General features: G+C 59.3%; 1 protein-coding gene across 1 annotated transcript in view; it reads left to right on the forward strand.

The window, feature by feature from the left end:
- The window catches only part of COL18A1 (collagen type XVIII alpha 1 chain), a 101,550-nt gene that overhangs the window by 71,134 nt on the left and 19,208 nt on the right, over positions 1–11,208 (forward strand). Inside the window, exons 7-19 of the mRNA XM_073004984.1 lie at positions 387–463; positions 729–944; positions 1,306–1,332; positions 3,242–3,304; positions 3,410–3,496; positions 3,816–3,869; positions 4,048–4,206; positions 5,217–5,279; positions 6,057–6,083; positions 8,266–8,397; positions 8,832–8,894; positions 9,799–9,825; positions 10,784–10,954. Coding sequence (XP_072861085.1) covers positions 387–463; positions 729–944; positions 1,306–1,332; positions 3,242–3,304; positions 3,410–3,496; positions 3,816–3,869; positions 4,048–4,206; positions 5,217–5,279; positions 6,057–6,083; positions 8,266–8,397; positions 8,832–8,894; positions 9,799–9,825; positions 10,784–10,954 — 1,166 coding nt within the window. The remainder of the gene's footprint in view (positions 1–386; positions 464–728; positions 945–1,305; positions 1,333–3,241; positions 3,305–3,409; positions 3,497–3,815; positions 3,870–4,047; positions 4,207–5,216; positions 5,280–6,056; positions 6,084–8,265; positions 8,398–8,831; positions 8,895–9,798; positions 9,826–10,783; positions 10,955–11,208) is intronic.

Raw genomic sequence — 11,208 nt, forward strand, 5'->3', positions numbered from 1 at the left:
GCAGGATTTCTGTTGGTTTTCATTTTTATTTTCATTAAAAGTTAGGGGGAAAGAGGAAAAGAGACAAAGCATGCTGGCTGATAAGAAGGCATTTTGGGGGGCCAGGGTCTCTTGTAACAAGTTCAGGAAGCATCCCCCAGGTTTCAGCTGTCATCGGCTTAGGTGGCCACACCGGCCTCACTGTTGATTTTAAATTCTCTCTCCCTGTTTCCTGTGCCTGGGAGCCAGAGCTTAGGGGAGTGCAGCTTGAGGCTGGGAATCTGATGGTGTCCGACCAGTCTCCAGGACTGAATGCGTTTGGGCTGCCGGGGCTATCTGGGATGCCGAGAACAGAGCTGGGGCCACCTGGGGGGCCTGACAGTGACCACCTCTGCTTCTCTTCTCAGCTCAGACACTTCCTGGCTCAGATTCTGTCTCCACGTGGGACGGGAGTGTCCGGACCCCTGGGGGCCGCGTGAAAGAGGTAAGGCCACCTCCCTGTGCCCCGGAGCCATTCTGAACCAAAGCACCCGTGGCCTTTCGGGCCACTCACTGGTGAGCCCTGATGAAGCCCCTCCGTGCCCGTGCCTCCTTTGTGCCCAGCGCACGGTGCCAGCATGCATCCACCCTGTGTGTGCCCCGTGGGAAGCAGAGCCCAGCCTGGGACTCCATAGGGCACAGCGGGGCACGTGGGCAGGGTGTGTGGGGCCTCACCCCAGCCCGGGCCCTTGTGTTCTCTTTATTCCCAGGGCGGCCTGAAGGGGCAGAAAGGGGAGCCAGGTATTCCAGGCCCGCCTGGCCGGGCAGGCCCCCCAGGCTCCCCCTGCCTGCCTGGTCCCCCGGGTCTCCCGTGCCCAGTCAGTCCCCTGGGTCCTGTAGGCCCAGTGTTGCAACCTGTCCCTGGACCACAAGGACCTCCAGGGCTGCCAGGGAGGGACGGCACCCCTGGAAGGGATGGCGAGCCGGTGAGTCCTCCTGCCCATCCAGTCCAGCCCCTTCTGGAGGTGGGAGCTCGGGCAGGACGGGGAGAGGCTGCGGCCGATGTGGGAGTGAGCTGAGCTGGGATCGGGGCAGGTCAGCAGCATCCTTGGGACCACCGTTGCGTGGGGTTGGTGCTGGAAGGTGGTCTGATGTGGGAGGCGGAGCTGCTCAGACACAGCCCTTGTGGGTGCGAGGAGGCTCCTGGCGCGGGTCCCGGGACATCCGGGGAAGGCATCTTTGCCACCTTGTGGGGACTTGGGGTGTGCGGTGCATTTCCATGTGCAGACTCTGGGTGGGGCTAGAGGTGGCATTTCCGATCACTCACGGCTTCTCTTGCACACCCAGGGTGACCCTGGTGAAGACGGAAAGCCGGTAAGTCTGCTTTTCTTCTGATCCCCATGTTATCTGTGATGTTTGCCTGGACCCCAGGGCTGTGTTGCACAGCAAAACCATTTTTAAAATGAAATTTTGTAAAGAAAAGATAGTGTAACTTGATGGGAAATAGGTAGTTACGTGTTTGTGTTGAGACATTTTGGCCACAACTACCAGGAAGAAGGAAAGAAAGTGAGAAAAGGCAGAGCTTCCAAACCCTTAGAGGGAAAACGCACAGCAAAGAAAACGGAAGTCAGGGGGTGGGGGCGCAAGACAGGAGAGAAGCGAGGAGCGACCAGGGGATCTGTAAAGTCAGAGCTTCTGTCTCAAAACACGCAGTTCAGATTTTAAAAATCAGCAAACACTGTTTCCAAGCACAGTGAAATGACGTGGTAGACTGCGAATAATCTGGGAATAGCCTGCCCAGCGAATGGTAACACTCGGCAGAAAGTGGGGCCGTCACGAGCGCTGGACAGGAGAGTTCAAGTTAAAAACAATCTAGAAAGTCTGAAAGGACAGGGAGGGCATCTCATGGTGCCCACTGAACAGTCATTACCGAGCGCTTGGCACCCCACAGCCAAGCTGCCTGCAATGAGGACCATGGCAGACTAAGCAGGGCAGTCGGCTGGGGGAGTGGCATGGGGCCTACCCACTGCAACAGGGTACACACACGTGTGTGAGTGTGGGGTGAGGATCCATGGGGCCCACCCACAACAGGGCACACACGTGTGTGTGCGTGTGTGCATGTGTGTGTGTGCATGTGCATGCGTGTGCCTGTGTTTGAATGTGTGTGCGTGTGAATGTGCATGTGTGCGAGTGTGAGCATGTGTGAGTGAATGTGGGTACGTGTGTGCACTGTGTGAATGTGTGTGCATGTGTTTGAGAGTGTGCACGTGTGTGTGAATGTGTGGGCGTGTGCGAATGTGTGTGCGTGTGTGTGTGTGTATGTGCATGTGTGAATGTGTGTGTGAATATGTGCGTGTTTATGTGAATGTGTTTCAGTGTGTGCACGCATGTGTGCGCATGTGTGTGAATGTGTGTGCATGTCCGTGTGTATGTGTATGTGCGTGTATGAATGTGTGTGCATGTGTTAACGTGTGTGCATGCATGTGTTTGAGTGTTTGCATGTGTGCATGTGTGAACGTGTGTGTGTGTTAATGTATGTGCATGTGCATGCATGTATGTGAGTGTTAGCATGTGTGAATGTGTGAGTGAGTGGGATGAGGATCCACAGGGCTCAGCAACAGGCTTGATCTTAGACTTTTCCATCCAGAAAAGGAAATCCTGCCCGACTTTGTCACCCTCACTTGGACACTTCAAAACATTGACCTTCACCTAGGCACGAGGCCCTCACCTGCTTACCCGTGCAGCAAACACGCAGATGCTCTGCCCACCACATCCCCCCACACCACACGTGGACACATGCACACTACACACACCACGTGTGCACACATCACATATTATACCACCAGTGGGCACATGCACACATGTACACGTACCACACACACAGACGGCATACACCACACATGGCTATGAACTACACACATACACATACCATGTGTGCACACACATGCACACACCACACCCCTCACACATACCATGCATACCACATGCACACACACATATGTAACAACCCAAGCACCGGCTATTGTGGAGGCCATCGGGGGACCTGCCGTGACCTCCCGAAGGATGCTCCCCATAGCTTCCCCCAGGCGTGGCTGGCGAGATGGGCTCAGGTGGGAGACAATCTGCTGGGCCTGGCACCCTCCTACTTTCCGGGCCCCGGAGACTCCCCTGAAGAGCTCAGCTCCCGTCTGTCCCCTGCCTGGGGGAAGAGCATTGAGGGTGCCAGGCTGCGGCCCGTGGTGGGGTGCCTCCCCTGACCGGGCTGCCGGCTGCTGTGTTCCAGGGTGACACCGGGCCGCAGGGCTTCCCCGGGACTCCAGGGGACGTGGGCCCCAAGGGTGACAAGGTGAGTCTTTGTGGCTGGGCGGGGCCCCTTCCTGTGTTGGCCCTTAGCCCAAGGTGGGGGCTGCGTGCGTGTCCAGGGTGTGACGAGCTTGTCTTGTGTTCCCAGGGAGACCCCGGGGTTGGAGCGAGAGGACCCCCAGGACCTCAAGGGCCTCCGGGGCCTCCAGGACCCTCCTTCAGACACGACAAGCTGGTGAGTCCCGCCCTTGGCTTCCTGTGACCTGGGGTCTGCCCTCCTTAAAAGCAGACACTGCTTCTGGGAGGGCATCTGGCCCAGGAGCATCAGCTCCACCCTCAGGGGCTTGCATGGGGTCTCAGCTGAGCTGAGGGGTTACAGGTGCGGTGGGAGCTCCCACCCACCTGCCTTCAGGCTTCTCTGGGGGCAGCAGAAGGGCCGTGGTTTCTCAGCTCCTCGTAGAAACAGCTTGATACGCAGCTTGCGGGGTGGGGGCCAGGAGTAGCCAGGCGGGGGCCAAGCTCAGGGCAACGCGTCTCTCGGCTCTTTTCTTCAGACCTTCATTGACATGGAGGGATCTGGCTTCGGTGGCGATCTGGAGGCCCTGCGGGTGAGTGGCCCTTAACCTGCGGCACTCCCCATTGTCTGTGCTCGTGAGGAACAGGCCACGGACCCCCGAGATTCAGCTGGGATCCTGTGGGGGTGGGGACGAGGCCTGGTTTGGGGGTGGTGGTCATCCCTGGTGGGTGCCACATGGGCTGTGACCATCTGTGTTTGCCCACGTCCAGGGTCCTCGAGGCTTCCCCGGACCCCCCGGACCCCCCGGTGTCCCAGGCCTGCCCGGCGAGCCAGGCCGCTTTGGGGTGAACAGTTCTGACGTCCCAGGACCCGCCGGCCTTCCTGGTGTGCCTGGGCGCGAGGGTCCCCCCGGGTTTCCTGGCCTCCCGGTAAGTCCTGCCTCGCGAGCCCTGTCTGCTGGGAGTGGGGGGTGAACACGCCACGTGGGGCCCCTGCCCCGCCTCAGGCCTCCCCAGTCCCTGCCCCTCACCTCATCTTTGGGAGCTGGCGGACGACTGCTGACTTGGGGCTGCCTGGGGTGTGTGGAGGCACCTCAGTGGCCACCCCGTGGTTCTGGGGGTGCTGACCAGTGGGGGTGGCCGCAAGCAAGGACTCCGACTTCTGGCCCTGTGGGTCCACAGACTGCACAGAGCATATCCATGAGCAGTTCCCATGGGTGGGAGTGGGAGGGCCGAGGTCAGCACTGCCGGAGGGCCAGGGGAGGGAGGAGCCTGCTTGGCCAGCACAGCTCATGGGGTCTCAGGGCCCCACGGCAGGCTCCCCACCGGCTCTGCCACACATGACGGGCAGCAGGTGCCTGCAGACGTGGCTGCCGTAATTGGGTCACGCTGCGCTGGCATCTCATGGCCCGAGGTCGCTTGGTAGCGTGCCGTGGCGTGTAGGGCAGGGAGTGTGTGGTTAGGTCACCCACGACGTGCCCTTGCCTCCATGACAGTCCCTACCTGAGCCAGCGAACCCTCCTGATGGGCGTTCGCCATCACCATTGGCTGTGAGGCCTCTCTGGGTGCCGCATGGCAAGCCCTCCCCAGCATCCAATCTAAGGGGCAATTTGGGCTTAAAGAATATGCCTAATCCATATTCATACGTGTGGCCAGACCGTCTCTCAGAGGGAGCAGCGGTTACCCCAGCCCTGGTGTTAAGTGCCTTCTGGCCATGGTCCTGTCAGCCCTGCCATCTCATCCTGCCAATGTGGCCGTGAAACTGTGGGTTGCACAGGCCGTGGGGTCTCCCGTGAGCCCTGGGACCCGGGCCCTGTGTCTGGGAAACGCTCTGTGTCCTGCCTTCGGGCCACCTGTGGAAGCCCAGATTACCTGTTAACGCAGAAATGATTTTAGTGGCTGAATATCATCAAGATCCACTATGCTCTGCTCTCCCTCAGGGACCCCCAGGCCCTCCAGGAAAAGAGGGGCCCCCAGGAAGGATGGGGCAGAAAGGCAGCCTGGTAAGTCTCCCCTCGAGTCTAGGGTGAATGGGGCCCAGCTCCACACCATGTGGCCAGGGCTGCCTGAGCCCTGGGGGTCCAGGGGTGCCTGGTGACGTCCGTGAAGGGGAAATGCCAGGAATAGCGCCCCCATGACAGCCCCACAGCCTGGGGCCTCGGGCTCTGGAGGTCACCCTGACCTGGGCACTCGGGTAGAAATTATGGACCGTGATGATGACAGGACTCATGGTTTTAAGAACGTGGGCGCCCCGCGAGATCTGAGATCTTACTCCAGGTTTCCACATTGGTTACGAGGCAGTGGCCATGAGCCTCTGTCGGACTGACGCCAGGAGCCGGGGCCCCGGGCATTTGTGGGTGGACCTGGCGGGAGGCGCCTGTGTCCAGCCCCCTGGGGAGCGGTCTCCGGCTTGACCTCGGATGAGAGCTGCTCTGCTTTGGGCTGAGCAGGGGACGTTGGCTGTAAATGCCCCTTGCGGCTCTAAGCCTGTGGCTGAGCTGAAGGGCCCTCCTTGGGGAGGCATCCAGGCCCCAGGCCCCACGTGGAGCCGGGTCCAGCATTGGGATCAGGCTTGGCGTCCCTTGTGGCTTCCCTTTCAGGACCCCAACCATACCAGAAAGGGGGCTGACAGTGGCAACAGCCTCAGAAACTATTAAACCGGCACAGGCAGCAAAGCAGGGATCCCGGTCGGGGCATAGTTCCTGGCAGGGCGACGTGCCTTCCTCTGTCCTCTGTGCTGCAGGCCTGATTTTGTCATAACCCTGCTCTTTTCCCTACAGGGTGAAGCAGGCGCCCCAGGACATAAGGTACAAGCAGAATCCCCAGCACAGCGGTCCCCTGCCCCTGGTGCCCACTCAGTGGTCATGCCCCCAAGGAGGGTGGGGGCCCCACGGTCAAGGGAGTGAGCTCTCCTGGGGCTGGCCTTGACCCCCAATCCTGCCATCCGTCCACACTGCCAGAATTGCTGGCAGCGGCCGCTGTCACTCTGGTGAGGTGGCTTCGGCCCTTGTCACTTTTGCGATGTGGCTTCCACCAAGCTCTGGTCTGCTGATGAACTGAGGGCAGATGTGTCCTGGAAGCTGAGCTCCTCTGGAAACGAGCTCCCTGTGGCGAGTGCGATAAAGCAGCTCTGGGAGCTTCGGGAGGAGGGGCTGGGCCACTGCAGGTGGAGAGGTCGCCTGTGGCCTGGGGAGGACCCTGAGCTGGGCCCCCCAACATCCTCCCACAGGCAAGCCCCATCCACCTGCCCTGCAGGCTCATGAGCGTCTGGGGGCACTCGGAGGGAGCGCTGAAGGCAACTGGGGTGTCCTTGGCGGCCCTGGCCTGGTCCAGAGTCTGCTCAGACCCTCTGGACTCAGGGCAGCCACTCTCCATGGACCCAGCCTTCTTTCGGGCAGCCTGAGGTCTGGGCCACAGCCTGCTTGACCAGACAGTTTATCTGATGCCCCCACAACGACCCACTTCCTCCTCCTGTTCTGCTGGAGTGGAGCTGGAGGAGGAGCTGGAACCCTGCAGAGGAGCTGCTGGGAGCTGGTCCTGGGCCTCCAGTTGGCATCTGTGCCGACTCCATGACCACACATGCCCCCGGAGGTCCCCTCGAGGATCCAGGCCTCTGTGGGCCACCCGCTCAAATCATGTCCAAAACATCAGGAGCTCCTCACCTTGGGCTGGACAGGGTTGGCACTAACAGGGAACTTCCCCCAGAGCACGGCCAAGCCCCAGGCTGGGGGTGATGAGGGAAGGAAGGCGGGTGGGGAGAGGCATGAGGAAGAGGACAGCAGCGAGTCAGGTGGTGAGAGCACCAGGAGGGGCTGAGAGGACAGAGGCTGGGAGTGAATGCATGTGCATATACACGCGCGCACACAATGCACACACACAATGCACACACACAATATCCAGCATATATACATGCGTGCACACACAGTGTGCACACACACAATGCCCACACACAATGCGCACACACACAATCTCCAGCATATATACACGCGTGCACACACAATGCACACACACAATCTCCAGCATATATACACGCGCGCACATACAATGCACACACACACATACAATCTCCAGCATATATACACGCGTGCATACACAATGCACACACACACACAATCTCCAGCATATGTGCACACACACACACGCATACAATCTCCAGCATATGTGCGTGCACACACACAATCTCCAGCATATGTGCGCGCGCACACACACAATCTCCAGCATATGTGCGCGCACACACACAATCTCCAGCATATGTGCGCGCACACACAAATCTCCAGCATATGTGCGTGCACACACACACAATCTCCAGCATATGTGCACACACACACACACAATCTCCAGCATATGTGCGCACACACACAATCTCCAGCATATGTGCACACACACACACACAATCTCCAGCATATGTGCACGCGCACACACACACAATCGCCAGCATATGCACACACACACACAATCTCCAGCATATGCACACACACACACACGCACAATCTCCAGCATATGTGCACGCGCGCACACACACACACAATCTCCAGCATATGCGCACACACACACACAATCTCCAGCATATGCACACACACACACACAACCTCCAACATATGCACACACACACACAATCTCCAACATATGCACACACACACACACAACCTCCAACATATGCACACACACACACGATCTCCAACATATGCACACACACACACGATCTCCAGCATATGCACACACAATCTCCAGCATATGCACAGACACACACAATCTCCAGCATATGTGCGCGCACACACACACAATCTCCAACATATGCACACACACACACAATCTCCAGCATAAAGTTAGAAGAAAAGCTGCTGTGAGGTCTGTGTTGCTTTGCGGAGTGTTCCTTACCTTTTGATTTGCAGGGTTTAGAAGGCATCATAAGAAAACGTGTCTACACCAGGGTTGCAGGGCCAGCGGGGGCTGGGCTGGGTCCTGACACGCTCTCCTCACCCCACGCAGGGGAGCAAGGGAGACCCCGGTCCTGCTGGCGCTCGCGGGGACAGCGGCCTGGCAGGAGCCCCTGGACCCGCTGGACCGCCAGGCCCCCCTGGGCCCCCTGGGCCACCGGGACCAGGACTCCCTGCTGGATTTGTGAGTACCCCGCCTACACCTGACCCGCTGGAGTGCCGGGGGCTGCCCTTGCCCCAGCCCTGCTACCCCTGGCATCTCACTCACAGAGCAGCACGCCCTGGGCGGTGGTCTCACTGGCGCTGCCCTGGCCCACGATTCCATATTCCCCATGGTGGAGCTCAAGTCTCTCTCCCGTTGCCTGTGCCCCATGGTGCTGATGGGGAACTCAGCCCAGCCATACCCCGGCACCTGTGCCCTGACCAAGAGCGAATGAGCTGCTCCGAGATGGGCTGCCCCTGGGGGCCCCCACCCAGGCCCTGCCACAGTCCCCATCCGAGAATGGAAGCTCCCCAGGCCACCATGGCCCCAAAGTGAGGGGTCAGTGCCGGCCCCAGGGAGGGGCCCTTCCCTAAGAAGGGACACAGGCCCACGTGTGTCTTGTGTGTCTCCTCCAGGATGACATGGAAGGCTCCGGGGGGCCCTTCTGGTCAACAGCCCGAGGCGCTGATGGGCCGCAGGTACTCTTGTGAACTGGGCATGGCCAGCTCTGAGGGTGAGGGAGTGTTGTCTGGGGCAGGAGGGTGTCCCTGAGAGCCACCGGCTTTGCGTGGGGCCAGACACCGCCCTGCAGAGCTGTGAGGGCCACGTGTGGCGGGCGCTGCGCTCCGTGGGCCACCCTCGCTCTTGGGAGATGCCCCTTCATTGAAGTAAAGTCACAGGATGAGGGCCTGGTCTGCAAAGTGGGAGACACTGTGGGTGGTCAAGACAAAGGAGCGTGGGGCCACATGCCGCCCTAAAGACAGGCCTTTCTGGGGGAATTCAAGTCATCACATTCTTTTTGTGGCCCCAATTTTGGGAAGTAACAAATGTTCAGCCCGAGTAGAATCTGAAATTCCTGTGAAATCTCCACCTTGTTCTACTGTTAACATAAGTACTGCTCAGGGTTAGGGCCAGCAAAGAGTGACCAAAATCCCAAAACAACTGCTCAGACAGCTCAGCTGTGTCAGGGGCAGACCCAGGGGCCAGCAGCCCCTTCCTCCCCCACCCCCACTGTCTCCACACCACCATCTCTCCCATGGTGCCAGCATGGAGGAGCCCCCAGGGCCACAGCCCTGCCCAAGAGCCACGTGGGGCGGCTGAAGCCACGGCGTCCAGCTTCATGCTCAGAGGCTCAGCCTGTTGAGAGCACGGGTGTCTGGGACACATTTCGTACTCTGAGCAAAATGAATGAGAAATTTCAATTAGGCAGAAACTAATTGATTCCATAATAAGTTAGAATGGCTTTACCATTTTAAGTCAGTACATTTCCTTTTACACACATTTTTAATTGTTGACTGTTACCAGCGGGCTTTTCCTGTGGGAGAAGCATCTCACAGCAGGGCCTCCAGCTGTACTAACGCTGTGTCTCTTCTGCCCTGACAGGGACCCCCCGGCCTGCCAGGACTGAAGGTCAGTGACGGATGTGCCTGGGTTTCTGCGGTCGCTGGCTCGGTCCTGGCCTCAGCACCCCGGGGCTGGGGGAGACAGGGCCTTGCCTCGGGTTTTCTGATGGCAGTAGGAGGATGAATTCATCCTGAGAAATTTGCAAAATACAGCAAAACAGCCTAACAGGGAAATAATCGCACACTCCTCCAACCCAGACTTCCAGCGTTAAGGGGCCATTGTCCCATTCTCTCTCCGAAGCCCAGGAGTCAAGATTCCTGGGTTCACACACCTGAAGCGTATTCTCAGACTCGGGCTGAAAAGAGGGGCATAGGAGAAGAACCCGGGGTCCCCACCTCAGCTTCAGGGACAGGTGGGCTCCTGGGCTCAGGGACAGAGGCGTGGTGACCTTGTAGGACCCAGGAGCTTTGTCCTCTGCTTCCCCTGTCCCTGGGGGACACCAGCCCCCAGCCTGGCCACAAAGACCCCACCCCTGCCCAGGCCCCGAAGCTCCCAGGGCAGGCGCCTGAGGGGTGAGCCTGGAGGCTCCTCTCCTGGGCCCTGGGCAGCAGCCACCTTTCACCCCACTGCGCACTCATCAATGTGTCCTCTGCTGCGTGCGGGGCCAAGGGCACGTGGGGCCCACCCTAGGACTGGACTTTCACTTGTCACCAGCCCCTGCCGTGGCACCCGCTCCTTAGAGAATGCTTTGCTTTCATTTGCAAGACGTTGGAATATTACAAAAGGCTTTTTGGAAGATCCATGTATTCACTTTCTTAAATTGTTTAAATGAGGCCATCTCAGCGGGGACCACGGGGTCCCTGCACAAGTTGCTCAGTGTCCCTGGGACCCCTCGGCTCTGGGTTGGGGGAGGGCGGTGAAATGAATCCTGGGTAACTCACCCTCCCCTGCCCCCGGAGTGGACGCTGCCTGAGGACGGGGCTGGCCCAAGCAGGTGCTTACCAAGCCCCCTTTATTCATTTAGGGGGATCCTGGTGTGCCTGGGCTGCGGGGGGCCAAGGTAAGCTCTGTGCCTGGCAGGGGGGCTCCAAGGCCACAGTCCAACAGCCCTGGGAGCCTCCTCACCCCACGTGGGTTCTGGGCACCTCCTCCAGGGCCGGGTGGGCTGTGGGGGTCCTGGCCAGAATGGCTGAGATGAAATGCTGGAAGGGGACGTGGCCAGGCAGAGGCAGGGAGGGCCCAGGCGGACACCTGCGGAGATCAGCTTGGGACAGCCTCGCGTGCTCTTCCTCGAACTGCCTTTGTTTCTTTATAATTGAAGACGTGCTGGTTTCAAAGGCAACCCCCAGAACACCCCACCTGCAGGGCACCCAACCCCAGGGTACCCCCTATTTGACTGTGTCAGGAACATGGTCTTCTTTCCTCCCAGGTGTCTGATGGTGCAGGCCC

This window comes from Chlorocebus sabaeus, chromosome 2 (genome assembly GCF_047675955.1).
Source record: "Chlorocebus sabaeus isolate Y175 chromosome 2, mChlSab1.0.hap1, whole genome shotgun sequence".
In the NCBI taxonomy this organism is placed as follows: domain Eukaryota; kingdom Metazoa; phylum Chordata; class Mammalia; order Primates; family Cercopithecidae; genus Chlorocebus; species Chlorocebus sabaeus.